General features: G+C 41.6%; 1 protein-coding gene across 1 annotated transcript in view; it reads right to left on the bottom strand.

Moving 5' to 3' along the window:
* Positions 1 to 18,311, bottom strand: part of LOC143121398 (uncharacterized) — a 37,329-nt gene extending 19,018 nt beyond the window's left edge. Inside the window, exons 1-3 of the mRNA XM_076281757.1 lie at positions 18,278 to 18,311; positions 17,751 to 17,882; positions 17,560 to 17,622 (exon numbers count right to left, since the gene is read on the bottom strand). Of these exons, the coding sequence (XP_076137872.1) occupies positions 17,560 to 17,622; positions 17,751 to 17,882; positions 18,278 to 18,311 (229 nt within the window). The remainder of the gene's footprint in view (positions 1 to 17,559; positions 17,623 to 17,750; positions 17,883 to 18,277) is intronic.
* Positions 18,312 to 27,412: the final 9,101 nt, after the last annotated feature.

Genomic DNA, 27,412 nt, shown 5'->3' with positions numbered 1-27,412 from the left:
CATGCCAGCGACGATTGCTGTCGGAAGCGAACCTGACTTTTGCCCGAGCGTTCGAGATTGCTTTGAACATGGAGACAGCTGAGAGGCACGCACAGCAACTCCGGAAAGAAGATTTGCGCGCGGAGGCAGTGCACAAGGTTGAGGTGCGTTCCTTCAACTCAACAGGGAGGAAGTGCTACCGGTGCTAACGGTAAAAATCACAGTCCAGAGGTATGGAACGTTGGTAAACCTCACTCCCCGACGCCTCAAGAGTGCTGCTGGCATGCGAGCCAGTAGCCTGGGCTATTGGCTCAATTGTTAGCGCCCTCGCCTCCCGATCCGAGGTGCTGCTGTTCGCGGGTTCGAGTCCGGGCATGTGCAGGGCTGAATCGCGCAGGTTCAACACAACGCAAGTTACATTGGTGCCGTGACCCGGATCGGGAGTGAGGTTTAGGGGGGTGAGTGTAACGGATGCCAGCTAGCTTAGCTGTGCTTGTGGAACGTTGGTAAACCTCACTTCCCGACGCCTCAAGAGTGCTGCTGGCATGCTAGCCAGTAGCCTGGGCTATTGGCTCAATTGTTAGCGCGCTCGCCTCCCAATCCGAGGTGCTGCTGTTCGCGGATTCGAGTCCGGGCGTGTGCAGGGCTGAATCGCGCAGGTTCAACACAACGCAGGTTACATTATGAAAGGAACACAAAATATGTGGAGGCAGAAGAGAATGAATTGCCAATGTTTACACTAGCCAGTGAAGACTGCAAACAAGCATTCAAAACGAATTTCATAGTGGATGGCAAAAACATGGAAATGGAAATTGACACTGGGGCTGCCGTGAGTATCATTTCCGAAAAAGTATTTCTGACGAAGTTCCCAGAACAGCCACTAGATGTTGCTAGTGTTAATCTAAGGACTTACACGGGAGAAGTAATGCCTGTGCTAGGGCAGTTTGAAGCCAAAGTTAGCTACAAGCAGCAAAGAGAACAGCTACCTTTGATTGTAGTGAAAGGTGCTGGCCCGGCATTGTGCGGCAGAAACTGGCTGCAAAAGCTAATATTGGATTGGAAAGAAATAAAAGTGAGATGCATAAACCAAAATCAATAGAGGAAGTGCTGAAGTTACACGCAGAGGTGTTTAAGGACGAATTGGGCACCGCATCACAGCCAAAATTCCCGTTAACCCAGAAGTCAACCCAAAGTTTTGCAAGAGCCGTCCATTACCATTTGCAATGAAGTGGAGATTACAAATTAACGGTCAATAAAGCGGCCACTACAGAGACCTACCCCCTGCCTCGGATTGAGGAGCTGATGGCCACACTGAGTGGAGGTACGATATTCTCAAAGATTGACCTGGCCTCAGCGTATCAGCAGGTCCTTCTGGAGGATGAGTCGAAGAAGCTACTGACCATCAACACACATCGAGGTCTATTCATGTATAATAGGCTAGCCTTTGGGGTTAGCTCCGCCCCCTCCATTTTTCAACGCATTATGGAGAACCTCATGAAAGATCTGGATGTAGTTGTTTATTTGGATGATTTGCTAATTACAGGAAAAACTGAGCATGAACATTTGCAGAAGCTACAGAAGGTGCTACAGAGACTCCAGGAAAGTGGTTTGAGAGTCAAGAAATCCAAATGTGAGTTTGGAAAAGAACAGATCGAATATCTAGGCCATGTGTTGAACAGCCAAGGCATTCATCCATCTCCAGACAAGGTAAAGGCAATCAAGGATGCACCAGCAGGAGCGGACAGAGTACACAGCTTCATTACTTGAGTAAAAGTACAGATACCCCTGGCTAAATGTTACTCAAGTACAAGTAAAAGTACAACAGTCAGATGTCTACTTAAGTAAAAGTACTGAAGTACTTGTTTTTAAAAGTACTTGAGTATCAAGAGTACAAGAGTACATTTTCTAAATATTGCATTACTACTGCCACAGTGCTTATATTTATGTACAGAAACGTCCTACATGGAGTTATGAAAAATGTTAATACCTTGGAGAATGTAAAATGAATTGAAAGTAAAATCAAGTCATTTCCATCTTTTTACCATGTTGCCTGGGATGGGCAGTATTTCTGATACATGTATTTAAAATATGTATTTCAAATACAAAATACTATTTTGTAATTGAAACACTTGAAGCGAAAACTATCATTAACTTGTTCAGCAAATTGAAATAGTCTGGCGAGGTGGGGCCACGGGTTGGCACATTCCCGGCATCCAGTAACCTGCTGCGTCTTCATCCATTGTTTCGTCCATGGTTTGGTCTCTTATCTAAATCTGACCATGGAGTTGACTTTGGCACAAAAAAAAAATTTTGGCTTTTTTTTTTAGAAGAAGTAACGGGTACTCACGGTTATGGATAGAAATGTAGTGGAGTAAAGAGTACAATATTTGACTCTCAAATGTACTTGAGTAAAGTCATGAGTACTCCCCAAAAATGATACTCGAGTAAAGTACAGATCCCTCAAAATTGTACTCAAGTACTGTACTCAAGTAAATGTACTCCGTTACTGTCCAGCTCTGTGCACCAGCGCCCTCATCGGTGAAAGAGCTGAGAGCGTTTTTGGGGCTAGTGAATTACTATGGGCGATTCATGCCATATCAAAGCACTGTGCTAGCTTCACTCTAAAGGCTGTTAAAAGATCAGGTGGAATGGGAGTGGAAGAGACCCGAGCAAAAGGCCTAAGAGTTGTTAACGAGTGACTACGATCCAGATTTACCTCTCACACTGGCTTGCGATTCATCAGCCTATGGCATAGGGGCTGTCATTCAACATGAAATGCCATCAGGAGAAAAGAGGCCCATTGCTTATACGTCACGGACGCTGACCCCTGCTGAGAAAAATTATTCTCAGATTGAGAAAGAGGGACTGTCATTGATATTTGGTGTTAAAAAGTTTCACCAGTATTTATGGGGAAGGAAATTCAAACTACTGTAGTGACTGATCATAAGCCCCTGCTGACTCTTTTTGGAGAGCACAAAAGTCTACCCACTATGGCTGCAGCTCGAATTCAAAGATGGGCAATTATACTGTCTGCTTAAGATTATACCATTGAGTACTGTGCATCGGAAAAACACAGCAATGCAGATGGACTTTTGAGAGTTCCCTTGCCGGAAACAAGCGATGCAGGGACAACAGCCATATCAGCGAGCATTCACGCACTGCTAACAGAACATCTAGAGCAGGCACCATTGAATGCTGACCAAGTAGCACGCGTGACACGTACAGACAGCGTGCTATCCAAGGTTCTGAAGTTCATCATGAATGGATGGCCTAATGACGTGGATAAAAGCCTGAGAGCCTTCCAAACACGCAGATGTGAACTGTCTGTTGAGCGTGGATGTGACCTTTGGGGCACCAGGGTAGTGTTACCTGAGAAACAGAGAAAAATAGTTTTAAAAGAGTTGCATTCTGCTCACCAGGGTGTTGTAAAAATGAAAGCCCTCGCACAGAAGTATGTGTGGTGGCCTAAGATTGATGTGGATGTGGAACAGGTCTGCAAAGCCTGTGAGTCTTGCCAGATGGAACAGCGGATGCCTCGACAGGTGCCATTGCATCCATGGGAGTTTCTGTGGTGGCCTAAGATTGATGTGGATGTGGAACAGGTCTGCAAAGCCTGTGAGTCTTGCCAGATGGAACAGCGGATGCCTCGATAGGTGCCATTGCATCCATGGGAGTTGGAGCTGGAAAAGACTACATATAGACTTTGCCGGTCCAATCCTAGGTCACACTTTCATGATAGTTGTGGATGCATACTCCAAGTGGCTGGAGGTGTTCAAAATGCCCAACGTCACCTCACAAGCCACCATCACAAGACTAAGGAGACTGTTTGCAGCATACGGTCTTCCTGAGCACGTTGTCACGGACAATGGAACGCAGTTTACATGTACGTCTGAAGAATTTAAAAACTTCATGCGGCAGAATGGAATTCTGCACTCAACCAGCGCCCCTGGTCACCCTGCCAGTAATGGTCTCGCCATACCTGTCAACATTTAGCTTTCCAAAAAGGGAGATTTTTTTTCGGGGGGGGGGAGATGGTCAGTGTTTATACCGGATCTGTGTTTGCATATTTAATACGTTTCATACACGTGTTTCAACACTGCATTTCATTTCGGTCGTTGCTTTTACCTTACCATTACCTTACGCATGCCAGTTATGTATCCACCAGCTGCCTGCCTGCAGCCTACTTCCAAAACTCCAAAGCTGTCAGATTTGGTTCCGAGGGCACAAGTTCAGTGTATCAACAACACTCAATAACAGTTTATTTGATGTGTTAATCAATTAAATTCCCAACAATTTCACAACAGCTAGTTCTGGAGTAGGCCATTCAACTAGCCCGCTTGCTTACGACGAGACTCAGGCTGCGCAGTCGGCACCCGCTTCCTTATTTGGGTTTTGGGTTGCCAGGTTTTAGCCTATGACAAAATGGAATTGAAATTGAAACTAAGTGATCGTGTGTAGGGTGTATTTCATACACAATCTGGCAACCTGAATGGATCAATGATTTTAAAATGAAGTTTGATGGCCATGCAAATTACGGGAGTTTTCCGGGAGAAATAACAAAACGGGAGGGTGCTGGGAGATGACCTTTGAAATACGGGAGAAACCCGGGAAAAACGGGAGTGTTGACAGGTATGGGTCTCGCCGAAAGGTATATGCAGACATTTAAAAGTGGAATGAAAAAGCTTGGACAGACCACAATGGATTTAGAGGACAAGATCTCCATATTCCTGATGCAGTACCGCTGTACTCCAAATTGCACTACAGGCCAGTCGCCTGCAAACTTGTTTTTGAACAGCATATGCGCACTCGCCTGGATCTGATCCATCCTGACACAACGGTCACTGTTCGCAAGAAACAGTACATGCAAAAGTTCTACCATGACCAGCGAGCGGTGAACAGATCTTTTTCTCAGGATGACCCTGTGTATTTGCAAAATACAGCGGGGGGAAGAGAGAAATGGATTCCTGGAGTAATAGTGGAGCAAACAGGACCAGTGTCCTACAGAGTTCAAGGGACAGACACAGACATCACATACATGAGACATGGGGATAAGTTGAGATCTCGTGTCACAGCCGATGAACTGGATCTGAATACTGACTGTGCAAACCACTGACACATCAGCCCTACCCGGTGTGATCCAGGACAACATGTCAGCGGATGCTGATCCTGTGCACATGGACAGTGACGAGTTGCCAACAGCATCTCAAAGTCTACGTCGTTCAGCCAGAGAGAAGAAACCGCCTGAGCGCTATGACCCTTAAAAATGCAGTTCACTTCTTTTTGCAAAATAGGTTCAACATTGGACTATGGGTCGAATGGACTGTTTTTGATTAACACTGTTCTAGCACAATGTATTTAAAAACAAAAAAAATTATCACACTGGTTTCAAAAAAAAAACAAATGTTTGTTAGGATATGGGTATCTGTTACACTTACTGGTTTGAGTAATAAGGCACGGATTTATATGAGTTAAGTATCTGAGTAATAAGGCACTGATTTATATGAGTTAAGTATCTGAGTAATAAGGCACGGATTTATATGAGTTAAGTATCTGAGTAAAAAGGCACGGATTTATATGAGTTAAGTATCCAGTGTAGCAGAAGAGTAGCTTCATTTAAAAAGGGGGGTGATGTGATGTATTAAACTTTTGAGTTTTGGTATTTTGGTAACTTGGTTGTGCCGTAGACCAGCCTAGCTAGTGAATGCTGGGATATCTGTATTCAGTTCCTGCTTGAGCCGAGTAAAGAGCGAACGTGCAGCAAGAGTGCTAACTGTCTACTGTGTGTTATTTAGTGGAATACACCACAAAAGTCTAAAGACAGTCCAAAGTAGCCTGGGCTATTTGAAGTGTCCGATTATTGCACATCATGTTTTACGTCATTTTGAAGAGCCATTGCATACCTGTGTGTGTTGGCGTGTTGTTGCAAAATCCACGGAGTCATTTTATGCAAGCAAACCGCATACAGGGGGTCTTCATTGTTGAGGTCAGACATGTTAACACATCTTGCACTCACTTAACTCTGTTGCAAAATCCGCGGAGTCATTTTATGCAAGCAAACCGCATACAAGGGGTCATTATTGTTGAGGTCAGACAGGCTCGGACTGGTAATCTGTACAACCGGGCAAATGCCCGGTGGGCCGGTCCACATGTGGGCCGGTGACCTCCGGGATTTTTAAAAAAAAAGTTATTTAGCCTATTTGCGGCCCGTCCTATTTGTAGACCTAGGGCTAGCCTATAAATGCAGTTACATCCATTTGGATTGGGGGGTGACAGGTCAATCATTTTGGCCTCTTCATGACAGGTTCAGTGTGTGTTACGCCCCACCCCTCAAGTGGATTTGTCCAAGCAGCCGCTTGGTTTGTGGGGAAATATAGCCTACGAGTCCATGCATGGTAGCCTAGGCTATATAAGTGCCCTCCACTGGCTGGTGTTCACATCATCACAGTTTAACCGTAAACAGCAATCAGGGGTGTCTAGTTTTATTCCATAAATATATTGTTTTTATAGACGTTAGTTGCACGCGCTACGAAAAGCTTCCATTTACTGCACCACGTAGGCTACTGTAGTGCGGTTTGTCTGTCAACATAAAAAAAACCCCGGGTAGCCTACAATTTTTGCACAACTTGGTGGAAAAGTGTAGCACAGGTTAAAGAAAACCTATTCATGTTTGGACTCAAAAGGAACTTCAAAGTATTTCCCATATAGTAGCCTTTTAGCTCACAACGACAGTGAAAGTGAAACTTGGAAAGTGGAAGTCTCTCCACCGAGTGTTACATTATGCACAATCAATCGCGAGTCGATGCAGGTAAAAAGTATCAACTGGTAGGTTAGTAACGAAGGTAGCCTAATTTTGAAAAATGTGATGACGGCACACAAACTTGGGCAAAAACGTTTAGTATACACTTGTGGTGGGGCCTACAGTTAATGTGAATCGCTGACTATAACCAAAGTAAAGGAGAAGATTTGCACCAAATAGGCCTAAAGGCTGTGGTTGTGTTTCTACAACATCGTAATTTGTTTAATGGATGGTTTAATGCATGGGTTAACATGACGTGAGACAGACAGAAGATGAACCTGTCTTTAGTAGCCTATCCCTGAATCCTGTCCCTCTCAAATCACTTTAAAATGGTGTGATTAGCAACCAGAATTTAAAAAATAAATCCCGGAGAGACCCCCCTGGACCCCCGTGTTATTGTGATTATAATAACCTATAGGTCCAAATCTAAATGTTTGGGTTCAGTTTATGAAGTGTTGCTACAGCATGATACTGTGTGTATGTTATTTAGGGGGGGGGGGGGGGGGGTCAGGGGGGATTTTGGTATTGGTGGGCTTGTGTGTGTGTGTGTGGGGGGGGGGGGGTCGTCGGTCCAGTAGTGGGCCGGTCCAGAAGAAAATTGCCAGGGCCGAATTTTGTTCCCAGTCCGACCCTGAGGTCAGACATGTTAACACATCTTGCACTCGCTTAAGTTTTTACCCGTGTAACCTACACTGATCCAGTTCTGCCAAAGCCCTGCTTCTATCCTCACTGGTAGCTTATAGTACAGTGCTGTGTGGGAGGGGGAGTGGCTAGCGGCGAAAGCCAATGTGTGCTTCTTTTACCAATATATTTAACAATATCTTTTGCATTTCTTATTCAAACAACGTCAAATTTGGCGCTGCACTTACTCATGCCCGTAGCAACACCAGTGGCACGGTCAGCGAGATATCCGTGCCACAGACACACAGATTTAAACGGGGCATGTGTGTATAGTTTTGTTGCTATAATTCAATTTTTTGTTTGAATTGAATTTGATTGTTGAGTTTTGATTGCAGTGTTTCATTTTGGCATAGATGTGAGTTGTTTATCTCCAAGTGCTGTCTTATTTGGCTGTGTGTAGAGTTTTGACATAATGAGACAAATTCTGCAAAAATTGTGTAAGCAATAGGCAAAAACTGTAAATGAAATCTCATGGGTACCATTGGGACAACACATCTATGCAAAATACAAAACACATCGGCCTCCAGTTTTCCTCAACTTGACTAATTAAGAAGCGATAATAGGATATTTGACCGGCATATCAGCAAAATGTCTAGAAAATGAAACCTCACCATTTTTTTCAAGCAGAAACGCTGGTGTTTGGGTGTGTTTATGTGTGTGTGTGTGTGTCTGTACTTGTGTGTGTGTCTGTACTTGTGTATGTGTGTTTATGTGTGTGTCTGTGCTTGTGTGTTTGTGTTTATGTGTGTGTCTGTGCTTGTGTGTGTGTGTGTGTTTATGTGTGTGTGTATGTGTGTTTGTGTGTGTGTGTTTATGTGTGTGTGTGTGTATGTGTGTGTTTGTGTGTGTGTGTGTGTGAGTGTGTGTGTTTATGTGTGTGTGTGTGTGTGTGCATGCATAGTGTACAGTCACTAAATGTACAAATATATTAATTTATTGTATGGTTCCCCATGAACGGAATGAACGGAACGCTGCTTTGCTGCATGGCATTCATAATAACAATTCCATGAATTTCCTTAAACAATACTACCAAACAAATAAACAAACAATACTAACAAACAAACAAACCACCTGCATTTACATGTAACATTCTTGTTTTTTTTAATGTTTTTATGGAAAACCAATGCATTCACTTTTTGAAAGCAACACTATGCAAACATGTGGCACTTTTAAACACATGGTTTTATCAGGAAAGTCAGGAAAGTATGGTTTATCAGGAAAGTTTTTTTTTTTTTTGTCACCTTCAAATTAATTTGGTCATGTGACAAACAAATAATCACGTGCGGTTCCCACCAGTCACAGGACCTGCACACCGTTCTGTCTCCGGCAGAAAGACTCGACTCTTTCACTATAGATATGGCCATGTATTATAACACACCAGGGGGTGACATAACCACTATAGTAATGGTTGACAATACTCAACGACAACAACAACAACAAACTGCAAACTGACATCTTCTAGGGGTGTAAAGATTAACCGATACGTATCGGTATCCGTTTTTAACATGTAAGATACGGCTACATCGATACGTGAAGCCCCGTATCGGAAAAAAACTGAAATGAACCGGTCGTTATATCGATTTACTTGTTATGAATCGGTGCACAACCTTTTCTGCTCGCTCAGACTCATTTACGTTCCAAGCAGTGCGTTCATCCCACTTCCGGTTTTGAAACTGCACGTGGCACGGAATTGTGGGTAATGCAGTTCGTTTTTGGTTACATTCATTGCCCAAAGTTGTCAAATGACCTCATTACCCATACATCTATTGCAACTTAACCATGTGACAACTTGCACTCGGTCGGCTTTTGTTTTTCGAAATCCAGCACGAAATTAAGCACTTATAGCATTCCTAAACAGCAATGATAGTCTGTAGAGTAGCATTACCTTTGATGAAGGGATTTCCTTAATGTTAAATAATAATTTGGCCCTTGCTGCTAAAACGATGCATAAATTATTAGCCAATGATTTTGTTCATATTCACTCAGACTTGTGGCATTTTAGGTTTCTGCATTAGGTCTACTGTTGGAACAAAATAAGCCCAGAGAGTTCATTGATTTGTAGGCCTATTTTATTCTTGTAGGGTAGGCTAGGCCTATATGAGAAAAGGCCAAGAGTGTCTTAAGCACTGTTTTATTTTATTTCGGTATTGTCTTACCTCAACAAGGCTACAGCTCCATGAAAACAATCAGATATAACTCTATAAAATCTGTAAAGTCTATAAAAATGTATTTTTATGTTGTATTTGGCTGCTGTGCTTGACTGAAATGTAGACTATTCTTTTTTCATTTCAATACAGTATATGAAACAAACCTCAGTTTAGATAATCATATTCACACATTTTGTTGCCTAATTGACAACCATGACCATGATAATTGATAATATAAAATGAATGTGCACCTTGAGCAAATAATAAAAAGTCTTTCAGAATGCTTTCCATTCTTGAACTGCATCGAATTGCATCGAATCGTATCGCATCGAATCGTACTGAATTGTTTTTTATAAACATGTATCTTTTCTTGTATCGAATCGTGCCCATGTATCTAGATGCGAATCGTATCGTCTTTTACATGAGAGATTCACACCCCTAACATTTTCACAATCACCTTGCTTTCTATCAAGCAACTTTTCCAAATGTAAATAAGAACATATTATGATATGTTATAACAAGCTAAAATAGCAAACTGCAGTGAGTATATGTCCAGCACTTACCACAGAGAGTAAAAAATAGCCAACGTGTGAACTCTGACTACATTCTGTGTTCTATTAATCCACATCCTCTTTCTGCTGTAGCTTTTCCTCAGTTCTTTCAGCGCCTCTTTTTAATGTTTATTTTTTTAATGTTTATTACATGTTTTATTTGTTTAGAGTACATTCACTATCGTATTGATAAGTGTGAATCTACTTTTCTTTATTTCTGTAAGAATGTTTGTTTTTTGTAAAAACTTTTCTTGCAAAAAATGTCAGTTGATTACAGCAGAAATTCTACTTTTGAGTCCAAGAAAATGACAATAAAAATAGAAACACAAAGACTTCAGTGTTTTATATAAAATGCATCAGTGTGTTGCTGTTGATTTGAAAGAGTAATTTAAACGGTGCATGTGTGTATGGTTTTGTTGCAATAATTACATTTTTAGAAAGGATTGTTGAGTTTTGATTGCAGTGTTTCATTTTGGCATAGATGTGAGTTGTTTATCTCCAAGTGCTATGTCTTATTTGGCTGTGTGTAGAGTTTTGACATAAATTGTGTAAGCAATAGGCAAAAACTGTAAATGAAATCTCATGGGTACCATTGGGACAACACATCTATGCAAAATACAAAACACATCGGCCTCCAGTTTTCCTCAACTTGACTAATTAAGAAGCGATAATAGGATATTTGACCGGCATATCAGCAAAATGTCCAGAAAACGAAACCTCTGCCGGTCACTTTTACCGGCAACATTTTTTTTCAAGCAGAAACACTGGTGTTTGGGTGTGTTTATGTGTGTGTGTGTGTGTGTGTGTGTGTGTGTGTGTGTGTGTGTGTGTGTGTGTCTGTACTTGTGTATGTGTGTGCTTGTGTGTGTCTGTACTTGTGTGTGTGTCTGTACTTGTGTGTGTGTGTTAATGTGTGTGTCTGTGCTTGTGTGTGTGTGTGTTTATGTGTGTGTGTGTGTGTGTGTGATTATGTGTGTGTCTGTTCTTGTGTGTGTGTGTGTTTATGTGTGTGTGTGTGTGTGTTTGTGTGTCCTCACAATCACCTTGCTTTCTATCAAGCAACTTTTCCAAATGTAAATAAGAACATATTATGACATGTTATAACAAGCTAAAATAGCAAACTGACTTAAAAATGCAATGAGTGTACAGTATGTCCAGCACTTACCACAGAGAGTAAAAAATAGCCAACGTGTGAACTCTGACTACATTCTGTGTTCTATTAATCCACATCCTCTTTCTGCTGTAGCTTTTCCTCAGTTCTTTCAGCGCCTCTTTTTAATGTTTATGATTCAGTTGTACATTTCTCTAGATTACTAAATGCTTTTTTCAAATGGGATTTCAGACAACCCTTTAAAATTGTAAATTTACTTTTTCCATGAACATCCGTGGCCTACTGCTTAGGGAATCACACTTGTGACCGGAGGGTGGCCTGCTCGATTCGATCCCTGACTGGTAGGGAAAATGTGGGAGGAGTGATTGAACAGTGCTCTCCCACATACACTGATGAGATGCCCTTGAACACCTACTGCTCTGCGTGTGTGTGTGTGTGTTCTCCTAGTGTGCTCACTGATCTGAGTGTGTGTGTGTGTGTGCTCCTAGTGTGCTCACTGATCTGCGTGTGTGTGTGTGTGTATGATTAGGGTGCACACTGTGTACACTGTGTGTGTGTGTGTGTGTTGTACACTACCCCTGGATGGGTAAAATGTAGAGAACTTGACCAATAAAGTCAATAAAGTATCTAAAATAAAACAAAAAATGATTGAATATATATTTGAAGAGTTAAGCAAAAGCCTCTAAATGCCACCTCCGTCTAAAATGAAATGAGAGAACGATGGTGAATGAATGCTCTCACATAGTACACACACATAGTATCGCTAATCAAATAATGCCTCTTTAAAACCCGCTAAATACCACTCTTGTCCTGGTCTGAAATATCGATTTGAAGGCAAAAGCCTATAGAAGCCTGATAGAAAATGCTCATTTAAAAGAAATGTGGTCAGACGGATTTAGAGGGTTTTGCATCTGAACTCGTCATTTTAAAACATATATTTACTACATAAACTTGAACATGGTCATACCAACATCTTTCTTTATCTAAATCACCTCAAGTTACAGGGCAAAACACCATTTTGTTAGTACACACGTTCATGTGTTGAATTGAACTCATTAAAAACAAACTACAAATTGATATATGAGAACTGTAAATGTAAATTATTTATGTTAATTATTATTATGATATGTTTTAATATCACACCAGTTTTGAAAGGTTATAACGTCCTATTCTGTTAATACTTTTAAAGATGGCCTGTACAGTAAAGTTAAAAAAGAAAAAAGTTCAGAAAGTCTCCCATATCTTGTCATTGTTTTTCCAAGTCCAACTACCTTCAAACAATCGAGAGGTTATCCACGAACTTGAGTAAAAACACAATCATGAATTACCTGATAATAGAGTGAGCAGAGTCCTTAACATCTGCAGCGTTGTCTGATGCATGGCTTCCTCTTTCTTTTTTATCTGCACACATTCTCAACTGGTTCTATGGGTGTTACTAACTGATAGTATATTTTTACTACCATACTTCTCTTGAGACTTAATCAGGACGATGCAGATCAGAATCCAGGCTTTATTCTTTTCAATGAGGGGCCAGTGGCCCCTCAAGGGAGAGAGGTACATGTTTGGGTCACCCCATCATTGGTTTCCATAATTTAAAAAGTTATTATCATCAATCCAATTTCAAATTAGTTGTATTTTATCAATTTGAAGAACACAGTATCGTATCTACTCCAATGTTTTTACTTTAAACGGTGGAAAACGTCATTCGACGCCCCAACTATTACATTACGCTTTCAGTTCAACATCTTTATAGGCTACTTCAAACTGTGATCTTAGTTACACAATATAAAGATGGTTTCATACATCTGTTATGACCAGCAACACTCTTATGCAATTTCATTTTCAGGTGAGAGATCCTCAGGCGAGCAGTCCCCCTTTTTGGTAGACTTTTACAGAAGATTGGTCATTTCTCCTAACTACCCCAGAATTTTGACCCCAACATTCTCAATAGTGTCCATAGGACCGACTGCATTTTAGTCTTAAATGCATAGGCTATTTCCAGAAACACAACTGTTTCTAACGCCGAAAGCTTAGATTCATGGAACCGATATGATATTTATTTCAATACCTAGAGCCATTTCCAGAAACAAAGACTATTTCTAACGCCCGACCAGTCTGACTAGAACTGTTTAGGAGCTCCCTAGATCTCACCACCAGAAAATATAAATTACCTTACCTTAAGAGTGTGCCTTCAAACACGATGATGAAGATCTCTCAGCAAAATTTTAATCCAATTTAAATCCAAAATTTTTTATCTCACGGTTGGAACCTCCATAACTGATAGTATATTTTTACTACCATATTTCTCTTGAGACTTAATCAGGACGATGCAGATCAGAATCCAGGCTTTATTCTTTTCAACGAGGGGCCAGTGGCCCCTCAAGGGAGAGAGGTACATGTTTGGGTCACCCCATCATTGGTTTCACCAGATTCTCAGTATTTCTCTTCTAAAGACTACCGGAAGAGGCTGGCCTTTTATGCTCAATTTGCAAGGGTGTGGTTCACGTGGTGATCATAGGTACAACGTCCTCTGATCTTCCCGCCGTTTCCGTCAGCCACACCCAGACACACCTACACACACCCACTTACTATTTAACATACAAGACAGGCTCCTCAGGTAGAAATGTTATACAGGATGTTTTGAACATTCTTACACTTAATTCATTGTACTCCTTGTACTGAGACTATAAAAATGATACCAAACATGAATACATTTACAGTTAATAACACAAACATATGATTCAGCTAAGGTTTAACCCAGGGTCTTTGTTTAACCCAAAGACAGAACAGAGGTGGACAAATGGTAGGAACCAGTGGGGAGCATTTCACACCTACATCTGCATTGAATAGATCAAAGGGAGAAAGAGAATGCCCTCTAAATGTAAATGTGCTTAGCCTCCACCCAGTCTGGAGCAAGAAATGGTCATATAAAAATATTCCCTTCAAAGCTAACCAACTACATGTACCACATAGCTGTGCATAATATGACTGTTGCACGGTGCTGCATGGACTAGCCGATGAAAGTAATTCATGTTTCTCAACTTCTTCTCCACCCCCCACTCCTACAGCTCCTTGTAGACCACAAGTCTCACATTCTCCCCCCTTGTTGTCTTAATGATTGTGGATTTGTTTTGCTCAATTTGTACAAATACATATGTGTTCTAAAGCCACACTCATCCTCATATTCTGTACAAGGTCAAACACTGATATAACACACTGTTTTGCAGTGTGACTAGACTTTTACCATAATGTGATTGTGCGGGTGTGTGTATGGGTGTATGAGTGTATACCCGTATATGTGCACCTGTGAGAGTATGTGTGTGTGTGTGTGTTTGTACAGACTTGTGTGGAGTGCATCACTAAGAAATATCTTCAACAACAAAGTATATTTTGGTAACTCTCTCAATATATTTGTCTGTTTCCACTTTCAATTTCAATTTAATTTCACTTACTGTATAGAGCGCCAAAACATTACACATGTCTAATGGCGCTTTACAATCAGAGAAAAGAAAAGAAGGCCCATGGGTAACAGGGGCGAGGAAATACTCCAAAAGAATTGGAGATACATATAGGAAGAAACCTCGAGCAGATCCACTACTCAAGGGCCTGACCTATCTGCCTAGGGTCAGTTACAGAACAGTAAGGTCTGTATACATGATAAGTTAGTCAGGCAAATCACACGGATGGCGGATGACTAGTGATCAAAGATGAGGGCAAATCACACGGATGGCGGATGACTAGTGATCAAAGATGAGGGCAAATCACACGGATGGCGGATGACTAGTGATGGTATACCTCACAAGTGAGGTAAGGGGGAAGAAAGAGAGATGTAAAGTGGTTAGTACCGGTATTACTATAAATCAAAATGGTTAATATCAATACCGGTATATCAATGGTACTATGTAGTGTTATACCATAGTGAGAATAGGCAAGAGAGGGAGAGTTGAGAGAGAGGGGGGGGGGGGGTTTGTATGCCGTGACACATGAAAAAGTCCATGACAGCACTATAGCAGCATAACTAAGGCATGGTGAAGGGTAGTCGACACCAGCGCATACTATGAAGTAGTATGTCATGGTCGATGTTGTCAAAGGCAGCGCTGAGGTCCAGATATATCCATTATCAGCAGCAATGAGGAGGTTGTTAAAAACTTGATTCAGTACTGTGGTGAGCTCTGAAGCCAGACTGATATAATTCTTGGATTTTGTTCATATGTAAGAAGGCACCAATTTGTTTGGACACTATTTTTTCTAGTATTTTTGAGATTAGAGTTGGCCAGGTTGTTAGGGTCAAGGTTGTACAAGTACACTTTGGCCTTCATGTGGCGGCTCTATTAGCCATCGCTATGCTGTATGTCTAGATTTTTACAATGCGTGTCAGTGTGTGTGTGCAAGTGTGACTGTGTGTGTGTGAACAGTATGTGCATAATTTTGCCGGGACCAATCATAAGCTGGCTTATCCACCTGGGCCCAGTTCCCCGATAAGACACGCTCTTAAGAAGGTTTTCTACAATTCATCTTACGATCGTTCGTTTGTTTTTTCCGACTTTTTCCCGAACATGCTCGTAGCGTGAACGCGTGTGTACTTCTCTTAAGACGCTCTTAAGGGGAGCTGTCCACGTTAATAGTTCTGAAATATCCTCTAATTTGACGCGATTTGACGGTGATGTCAGGTGACTGCATGTCACAGCTATAGGCCTACCATTTAAACTTCGGATCTACACATTAATTCACATCAATACGAAAATAGAAACACTTTGACATCTGCATGTAAGCATCCCAAGTAGGTTATATACCACACAGAGACATAAATAATTGTAATTATTTTAAGATTAGATTGTTGCACCATGCAATCATTTTTCGCGGTGTCACATAAGAACACGTTTGAAGATAATAAAGAAGTCGAGTAAGAAAGTGAGGAAATGTGTAGGCTTAGATTTTGATGCAGTACAGACTAAACCACAAGTTGGTTTCTCCGCTTTTCACCTCATAGGCCTAATAAAATATAGCCTTCACTTAGCAAAGATAATGTCAAACTATTTTGGCAACGTCTCGTTTGATTGCATTTTTGTCCGCTTGTCATCACATTATTATGACCATTAAATGTAGGCTATGCTATTTTGCACGCTAAAATCTGATTAATCACAGGTAAACACAATAAAGAATGGGAACGTAAATTGGATTATGTATTCTAAGTTGTAATTCCTCTGTATGTCCTGTTGGTGACCTCAGTGAGAAGTACTGTTAAGACCCTCTTAGCCGGTAACGAGTACTCTGGAGCACTCGTAGATCTACGAGTGTTTTCACGACGCTCTTAAGCTACGATGGTTTCGGGAAACAGTCGGCAAATCTTAAGACGTTCGTAAGAGGGACTTTACGACGCTCTTAGGCTTAAGATGCTTTTGGGGAACTGGGCCCTGGCGCGCTATTGGCTATTAACCCCTACTGAGTTTCCGTGTCGTGAAACTTGGCATGCATTCTGTGGGTGTCATAATGATCCTACACTTTCAATTTCGTACAGTTTTACCTAGCCTGGATACCAGACTCTCTGACTTTGCAGAGAGTCCAGCCTAGATCCATTGGCAAACGTTTATTTCCTGGTTGGCGGATGCCTGTCTGAAGTTTGAAATCATTGGAGTTCAATCACTAACGTTTGGTAATGACGTATGTTAACCACAGGGGGACACAACGATAACGATAGGCTTGCAATTTAAACGTAATCGCTCTCAGGAACGCCCTCTGTTCGCTGGTTGATTCGGAGACAAGTTGCCAAAGTAAATGAAGTGAACGAGAGCTATTCCAGACAGAGTACTGTGGGGAAATGTAAATGAGCGGAAGTACGTAGACAGGCGGAGTCAGGTTAGTTTTGACTATGTCAGCCAGAGATATTGGGATTACAACACCTAATTTTTGCTCTTTCATTATTAATTAGGTGGTGCTATACATGAAATGAATGGTTATGGGATGGGTTGATATGCCCCTTTAAGACCAACATACAACAAAAAAAGGTGGTCCTCCTAGGCGTTACAATTCACAGAAATATTCACAGAAAACTGTGTCCGCCCTACCCTCCTTTCGGGGGGGGGTCCAGTCCGGCTGGGGGGCGAAAAACAATGGTTCCATGCTATCTGGAGCTACATGCCCGCTAAGTTTTGTGCACCGCAGTCTTTCAGTGTGCCGAGAATCCTTGACGGAAAAATCTCATGCGAAAAAAAAGAAAAAATGAAATGAAAATGAAATGAAAAAAACGCTTCGTTGCGCGGTGGTCATAATAATACTCAAGTGCTGGATGTTTACCTCTTACGATGACTGTCGTGGTGCTGTCTGTGTTGACTTGAAGGTGCTGCTGGACACAGTGACCTCATAGACACAGCTGTAGCTGCCCTGGTGGGAGTAGTCTGCCTCAGGAATGTAGAAGGAGGCTGAGTGGTCGACGGCGAGCTGAGTCCTGGTCCTGTTAGACCCATCAAAGATGAGGTGGAAGGAGCCTCCTTGGTGCTGTGGCTCAGTAGAGCAGATGAGGGAGAGGCTGTGGCCCCTGGTCTCCTCTGGCCCCTGAGGCCCCCAGAACAGCCCTCCATCTGGGGCACTGAGAGAGATGTTGGGCTGCACAAGCACCACTGGGGAAGGGGGAAATTTAAAATGAGATGACAAGTAACCAAAGCTAGAATGGATAAATAGACTTGGCTCATGTCGTACAACTGGAAAAGAAGCGCAGAGTAATGTGCAACAAGACAAACAATAAAGAGAAAACATAATAAAACATAATAACTACATCACTGACAGAGGGGGCTTAAGGTAACCTCAGTGAGGATCCCTTCTATAACTACACTGTATCCAGCTTAATGTATGATTAGTCCATTTACCCAATTATTTCCTGCACTTTATCATTTCCTCCCCCCCCCCCCCCCCAGACACACACACACACACAGGTACCAAGCAATGTTTCACTAATATTACATGATATTTGTCACAGCCATGCCAGGTTCCCCAGTAGCCACACCCAGTCACTCACCTTCTGACTCAACAAATCCCTCAGCCACGCCCATCAATCAGTCCCTCACAGCTCATGTCTCCCGTTGACTTTCCCCTGAGTACTGAATTCCCTACACCTGTGTTTCTCTGGACTCTAGCCCTATTTTTACTCCACTTCCCCAGTACTCCATGTCTGGTCTCATCAGAGAATGACTCAAGAACTCTCTGGTCCCGTCTTCCCACCTTTGTGCTAGTTTTTGCCGGAATCTCCAGTTAAGTTGGATCATTTGTTTGGACTACCTTATTATTTGAACTCTTTAGCTAATCTTCTGTGCTTTGGACCTTTTGCCTGATCTGAATTCTCTGTCTGAGTCAGTGTGTCCTGACAACAATAATAACTGTAAGCTATAACACCTGCAAACTATAACTTTATGGCAAGCTAAAATAACACTGTAAGTTGGACATAGTATTATTTGAAAACAAAGGCTATTAAAACACCACACACACACACACACACACTAGGGTGACCTCTTCCAAACCAGCAAGGACGAGGTTGTGCACAAAACTCTATAGGCTACTATTATTATGCATGTTTTAAGTCTGACTGAATAAAATTAGTCCTGTAATTTCCTATGTTGAGCATTTACACGTTTTTAGCCTACAATCTCCCCAGATACTATTAAGTGAAGATACACACATCCCAAAACATTTTCATTGTTACGGGCTATCATAATTTCTGTGTCATTCTAGTGTCTTTCTGAGTGCGTTTGTGTGTAGCCTACATGTGTGTACCTGCCTGTATGCGCACAGAAATGTGATAGGTTTGCTTGTTGTACTGCGTCAAGATTGACAACAATTTCGACCAATCATGACTGACTTCAGATCTCAAAAAGTTGTGTGCGTTCTGAGGCCGACCACTCGTTGATTTGTTGTGGATAACTTATTTTATTTTTTCTCCTCTCTGCGTCGACGTCAATCGAATAGCACAATGTAAAATGCAGATGGCTTCTTTGCTACAGAGCAGAGAAACACTCAAATGCATGTCAATCGAAAGCGGAGGAGCAGGTGGTCACCCAGCCCTCCACACACACACAACAGCCCTCCCTGCATGAAACGTCCCTCCTTCGTAACGTCTCTCTCCACCTCCTCCGAATCCACCTGTACTTCGCCTTTCTCTGTGTTACTACACTGCACATCAAAGCTGTGTTCCACTCCTTCAGCCTGTGCACTCGATGTTGACGGCCCTGCACCCGCTATAACAGTCGACCTTGCGGTGAACATTTCTGTGATTTTGACACATTTTGCTGCGTCCACTTGTAGGCTTTTTAGCCTTTTGTCTTGCAGCTTCTGTGCGCCCCCCCTATGCTTTTGTGGTTTATTAGGCCTACTATCCATTTTCACAATTTCACAGACGGAAACGCTTCTCTCCGGGGTCAGACAGCTCAAATGGCAAAATTTTATAACCCTAGGAAGGGAGGGAGAGGGCTGAGAGATGTCATTGGACTAGCCCAATGTCCGTCAAGAAAATCAACCAATGGGCCGCGTTTCGTGTCTCAAATACCGTCACGGTGGATATTTTTACAATTATTATTAAATTATGACCGTCGCCAGCCCAAAAATGAGCGTCGGCCCACCCAGTACGCCCGATGGCCAGTCCATGCCTGGGGGTTGTAGAAATTAACTATTATAACACTATCCCCTCTTGTCCAGCACATTTCCATAGCCATACACTCACTATCCTCACTCACTATTAGTCCCCTATATGGCAGACCCCCTTTCACAAAAGTGCAACACCCACTAATTCATATACAAACTTCTTAAATTCCTGCCCATTCGCCACTAGACTTCTAGCATTCCACTGTAATATGGTTAACGGGATTCCTGCCGTCCTTCAGGCTGTGACGGTTCACCATTTCCCTCTGCTAGCATTTTCATCATCTCATCCACAGGCAAACTAGCCATGTCCAAATGTTCCCTTGCAGCTTGTAATATTATCTTAATGCGATCTGTACGCGTAGTTGCCTGGGCAGAGCAGTTGATAACTTTAATTTATAAAAGCTAGAAAATCTATCTTGTCTATCAGCATTGTAGGCCTATCCACTCCTACTGGGGAATCACCCCTGCCTTGTCCTCCACCCTGCATTGATGCTTCTTCCTGACTTATCCTCTGAATGGTTGCAGGCCCCTTTGCTTTGACCTGTTTAACAGCCTCTGCATAAGACACCTGGTTAACTGACCTATATCTTTGTACCTCTTTCTCCTCCTGCTGTTTAACACAACCTTGAAATGCTGCGCTATGAGCCCCACCACAATTGCAACATCTAGGCTGCACTCCCTCCCCACACTGTCCATAGTCATGATCTCCTCCGCATCTACAGCATCTCCTTGCCCCTTTACAAACTGCCGCAACATGCCCCAGCCTCTGGCGCTTAAAGCACCTCAGAGGTGCTGGCACATAAGGCCTGACTGGGTAGCAAACATATCCAATCATTACCTGTTTAGGAAACTGCAGTTCACTAAAATGTAGCAAGATTGTTGTGCTTGGAACCTTTTTCCCTTCCTTGGTAGTGTGAAACCGAGTTGCTTTCACTAGTGTCCCTCCCTCCATACAAGTTCTCATCTCATTACAAATATGGGCATCTCCAGGTTACTTCCTCTTGGTCCCCCTGAAAGTGCTCTCTATCGCCACCTGCTGGTCGGAAAGCCTCGTGACAAAAGGAGCTTCCCCAAATCCTCCTCTGCCTCTCCAGGGCTTTCCTCGAGGAGAGGAAAACTATAGAATGTGTGGAGAGACTGTAACGCTTCCCGGAGGGGAGTGGGGTGAACAGTCTGTGGTTGGGGTGAGAACAATCTTTGATGATGCTGTGCGGCTTAAGCAACCATCGCTTGCCCTGGATGGCCTCGATGGAGGGGAGTGAGGAACCTGTGATGCGTTGGGCAGTTTTCTGCTCTGCAGTGCTTTCCGGTCAGAGGCAGAGTAGTTGCTATTTCTTTTGACAACTTTGTTTGGGCATTACATTTGTAACATAAAAGTAGAATATGGAGAAGTCCATTGCTCTGTCCAGATTGAAAGATTATATGCTCAGGAAACCATTGCTGGTATTTCGATTTAATTAGCTGATTAGAGCTCTTCCCAGGTCGACATTTCTGTATTATAAATTCATTATGCTAATATTTTGAGATTTTGGATTTTTGATCTCCATGAACTCTAAACTGTAATCAAGAGTGGACTAATCAAGATTAAAACAAAAAATGGCTTGAAATGCTTCACTTTATGTGTAATACATATAGATTATATGAAAGTTTTACTTTTTGAAATAAAGTGCAGGGAAAAATTTACTTTTCCATGATATTCTAATTTTCTGTGGTGCACCTGTATGTACATGTTTTCTTCCTTGTTTATAATCGAGGCATAACTTTGGGATAGATACTGTACACTATTCAACATAAATTCTGTGTTCTAACTGTTCTATCCTGTGTCCTCTCTTTGGTTCATTCTCTGTACCACAATCCAACACCAAACAATATCACACACTACACACACACTACCACTCATTACCACACAATATCACACACACACAGACGCACGCACGCACGCACGCACACACACAGACACAGACACACACACGTGCGCGTGCGCGCACACACACACACACACACACACACTATCACACACACACACACACACTATCACACACACACACACACACACACTATCACACACACACACTATCACAAACAACACACACACACATACACCAACACACACACACACACATACACACACACACACATACACCAACACACACACACACACACTACACACATGCATACACTTCCAGACACCATCACAAACAGCACACACACACACTACACACATGCATACACTTCCAGACACCATCACAAACAGCACACACACACACTACACACATGCATACACTTCCAGACCCCATCACAAACAGCACACACACACACACACACACTACACACATGCATACACTTCCAGACACTATCACAAACAGCACACACACACACACACACACACACACACACACACACACACCACCTGCTGTGTCCACACCATATCCTAACCAGCTGCTGTCTGACTAAAGGTCTCCACACATGGGTGCTGACATTGCACTCTGCTTTCTACGTCCAGTTACATTAGATTCCATTGTTTTCAATACAGCCCCACATACCACCTCCGAACACGTTCTCCCTGCAGATGTCTGACTATGTGACTAACCCATGTGCACTTGAGAGTTCACACTGCTGCCATCAGAACCTTCTGACCAATCCACTGTGACCAATCTCACTGTGAATCCCTGCAGCTACATTATCTGACCAATCCACTGTCCACTCAGGTGTTCTCACAGCTGCTATCTGACCAATCCACAGTCTGCTCAGGTCATTATATCAGAGCCAGCTACTATCCAACTAACCCTCTGTACACTAGGGGTTCTCACTGCTGCTGAAACGTCTTCTATTGAACTCGAGGTCACACACTGACCCCCTTCTCACCCATCATCAGCTTTGTTTCTTCATTCATTTGAAGTTCTATATCTTGGTACTGGTACACTTAGCTTCTGTTGTTTTAAAATTGCTTTATCTTGTTGTTGTTTATCCCTAATCACAGAGGAGTGCAAGGTTGCTGATTGGCATGCTTGTCTACTATAACCTCCGGTTGATTGGAAATAACAGTGATAAAATGTGTGTGTATTCAGTTGCTAATTTATGGCTCATAAACATGTATAAACAACATAGCACTTTTTTAAAATGTGTAAAAGTTTTAGGCATATAAGTTGTATCACAAGCAACGTGTTTCTCTTAGACAGTTATTTTGTATTCTTAGCATCATTATGGACATTAGGTCACTTGAAGACCATAAAAAAGACCATAAGGGCCCACAGGGAAGTGTCACATACTACTTCACGACACTGGACATTTATTTTCTCTACAGACCTGTTTTCGTTTGAGAAATTACATCTGTGGGCTCTTATGGGGTAAAGAAGTGTAAACTGCATGAAACAAAGCATCTTCATGATCTGTATTATAGATTTAAACACACCATGATTACTCTCTGAATGGCCAGGTGCTTTGAACCTTGGTGGCCAAAAAAAAAACTTTTACAGTATGTTGTCAGAAGCTGGTAGACTAGAATATCAGGGTGGAGGGGGAAGGGTGTCACCTGCCATATATAGCCTATGCCATCAGGTGGCACATACACTTTTCATACAGCATTTGCTTAATAAGAGCATTTTCATACACAAATTCACCAGGCAACAATGAACAATACAAAGGTGAGATTGTGACTGACAGCTCAATGAGCACATTGTAACAAGTCTGTTCTCTGTGTGTGTAAACAAGACCAATAACCCTGTGCCAGCGTGAGCAAGAGAGGAATGTTAGAATTTGAATTAAAGTTAAATATGCATGATAACTTAAATGTGCATGTGAACTTACATGAGTTAAATGTGCGTCTTAACTTCCAATGTGCATGTTAACTTACATGAGTTACAGTAAATATGCATCTTAACTTCTATGAGTTTAATGTGCATCTTAACTTCCATGAGTTAAATGTGCATGTTAAAGTGCATTCCTCCCTTATATTCATTGTTGATTATTATGACCGCCGCGCAGCGAAGCGGCGGTCATATAGGTTTAGTCAGATTTTTTTTTTTTTTTTCTTTTTCGCATGTCCAAATTTCCGTCAAGGATTCCCGGGACACTGAAAGACCGGGGTACACGAAACTTGGTGGGCATGTAATCCCACATGGATAGCATGGAACTATGGTTTTTCGATTTGATCTGTAGCCCCCCCGCTGTACTGGACCCCCCGAAAGGAGGGTAGGGCAGACACAGTTTTCTGTGAATATCTTGAGAACCGTAGGGCCTAGGATGACCAATTTTTTCCGTATGTTTGCCTCCAGGGGTCATGTTAACCCATTCCATGTGCACACATGTGCATAAACAGATACACACGCACACACATACATTCACAGTAATCATACGTATGACACATACTCACACAGTAGACATATGTACGCATGCATGCACATGCACAAACACACATACGCAGGCAAACACACAAGCACGCACACACACCCACACACATAAACATAAACGTGTACACGCACACATGCACACAATTCAAGAATTTCGCAGAATTATGAACAGGCAAGATGGGGGTAGGGTTGTATAAAATTAATTTTACATGTGAAATCTATGAACTAATCATGTTTTGGTACTTGTTGTCTAGCAGATACCAGTGAGAATTGAGTGTGGATAATGCAATTTAGTGAGACAGTTAGAATCATATAGGCCTTTCAGCGTGATTTATTTTTGTGGAAAAAATGTGCTGGACTGGGCAGCGGTCATATTTTGTACCGCTCTGCGGTACATCTAGTTATTATTGAAGTGATTGCAGACATGAAAGATGAATTCTGCAACCCACATTTGATACAAATATACTTTATAATTGCTACTAAGCAAAAATATGAAAGTTTAACTTTTTGATTTTTTCTATGAAAACTTTACTTCACATAGTGAACACTTTGCATGGTGCTTATGCTGGCCTTCATAGACATACCTTCATGATCAGCCGATGTCAACTCACCAATGAAATTGTCATGGATTGATTTGTTGGAATGTGTCATGTGTCATATGAAACATAAACTCCATCACTCATATGAAATACAATAGATAGCTCAATATTAATAAAAAAACAATATCACACTGTGAAGTAATTTTCAGTCTCAGTATGATGTTCACAACTCTTCACATGATTTTCAATACTTCCCATTTGCGTACACCACAGCTGATGGGAAGCCTTAGCTGTGGACAACTTCCCATGAAAAACCCATATGCAAAATAGTTGGTTGATTACAGTAATAATGGATGAACTGAACACGTCACACCCATCACATAAGAAGATCACAACAACTAGAATTGTCACTGACAGGAAAGTTCAGTGACAGTGTGTACTGTAATACGCAAGTCTATTTGTACTGTACATGTTTATTCCTGAATAATGAATTGGACTCATTTACAACAGTAATTGCTCTGTGTAACTCAAGCTGATGTGAAAGGAAGATCTGACAAATTAGTTGAGTATGGGAAGGTGTCACTCAGAAATTGCAAGTGGTGTGTATTTTGCTATATTCCCGGAAAAGGGCTTTTCATAGATACATTAACCAGGAGAGAGTCAGGAAAACTACAGGTGAGCTCACAATGTTTTCTCTTTTTTAATTTTAAGCAAATGGTGAGAAATGTGTCATTGAAAACATTGTACTTTAAGGGAGACACTCTCAGGACTAGTACAACTACACATATGATGCAGCAGTTTAAACTAATTGAGTTGCTTAATATATTCTGATGATTATACAGAATGGCAAATGTTTTTTGAGAGTAAAGGTTTGTGGATAAAAGTGTCATTAATGTCCATAATTTTTGTCACTTGATCTCTTTAGGGACAAAGAGTACAAGTTCCATCTGAAATGGAGGAATCTTACAACCAGACATCAGCATACATTACACCTACACCACCAGTTTTCCAAGTATGTTCGTATGAATTTGCAAGCAATATTTTTATCTTAGATTACACATATCACAATTTCACAATTAACTTAGATTACATAGATTACAATTTCACTCAGCCTACAGGTTCTAAGGCCAATGTTGCCTTGACAGCTGACTGTCTGATTTTCTCAGCTGCGATCCTTGGACTATGCTTTGTTGTCTATGGATTATACTCTCTGGTCAAAACTGGTCATTCTCAAGTGTTTGTTATAAACCTGTTCATTTCAGATCTGATTCAATCTTTTGTGAAATTGATTCAAATTTCTACAACATTTCTTATTTTCTCGGATTTGATAACAGTCTATCACTACTATAGGTTTTTTTTTTATATCGGGTTAATCTACAATATTGGTGTGAAAGCTAATATTTGCTTTATGGTGTGTTTATCTGCTGAGAGATATGTAATGATTGCTCATCCTGTTTGGTATAGAAACATCCATATGATCAGGACACCAGTTTGTGTGTCTGTCACTGTTTGGGTCATATCGTCCATCACTACGATCATCAGTTTTTGGTTCATGCATTCTATCTATAACAAAATATTGGAACTTTTGGCTATGCTTCTCCCGTATCCCTTTGTGATGTTCTTTTTCGTGGGGACATGGAGGGCTCTCTCCAGGAATACATCAGTACCTCGTCATGAGCAGAGACGGATTATGGGAACCCTGACTCTTGTTCTTGGCATTTACACAGTCTTATTCCTACCTTTTGTATTGGTGCACATTATAATTCCCCCCTTTACTGTCAATACTGTGAAGACCTCCTGGCGTTACCTAACACATTTTGCTCAAATTCTCCTAGCAATGAACCCCCTATTTGATTTCCTCCTTTATTTATTGATAAGAAGGGATGCTAAAGATATCTTGAGGGCCCTGTTCTTCTGCTTTCGTAAGAGGCATGAAAACGACAAAGTTCCAGAATCTGGGATGGAAGGCCAAGTCTAGTTATTTACACTCCGCAATTTCCCGCTTTTCAGGGATGTGTTTTCACTTGAGGGAAAAAAAAAAAGTTTGGTATCTTATTGACCACATTTAATTCACACCCTTTGGTTTTGTGGGCAGAATGGGCTTTTCAACCCGATCACTCATGGAATGTATGTACAAAAAGTTATACCGTGTAGGTCACACTTTTTCACATAATATGGACATCATTATTTTTGGTTGGTTAAATTAGTTTATTCTTGTCCATAACGTAAGAATAGCATTGACCAAAAAACAGAAAATACAGCGATCAATTCATTGCATGGCGTGAATCATCCATTTGTATCTCCCTGACACAAAACAATGTGTTTCTTTCAGAGGTCCATGCATGGATACAATGCTACAAATGTGTGTGTGTGTGTGTGTGTGTGTGTGTGTTTGTGTGTGTTTTTGTTCATAGACTAAAGGCATTACATGGTTTTGTAGTACATTAGCTGTTGTAACAGAATGTGTTCTCTACACTGCTTCACGTTTGTCACAGAGGATGCCCCATAATCTTCTAATGATTATTACTAAGGCTAAGAATAAGAATAAACTTTACTTCATTAAGAATACAATTTAATAAGAATAAACTTTACTTCATTTTATTCCTATCATATAATAATATTGACCATACT

The sequence above is a fragment of the Alosa pseudoharengus genome, unplaced genomic scaffold (assembly GCF_046254945.1).
Source record: "Alosa pseudoharengus isolate Yale_2024_CS ecotype anadromous, Long Island Sound unplaced genomic scaffold, YU_APseudo_1.1 YU_APseudo_1.1_scf_13, whole genome shotgun sequence".
Taxonomy (NCBI): Eukaryota; Metazoa; Chordata; class Actinopteri; order Clupeiformes; family Clupeidae; genus Alosa; species Alosa pseudoharengus.
Note: the sequence above shows the minus strand (reverse complement) of the source record. Positions and strands in the feature narration are given on the sequence as shown.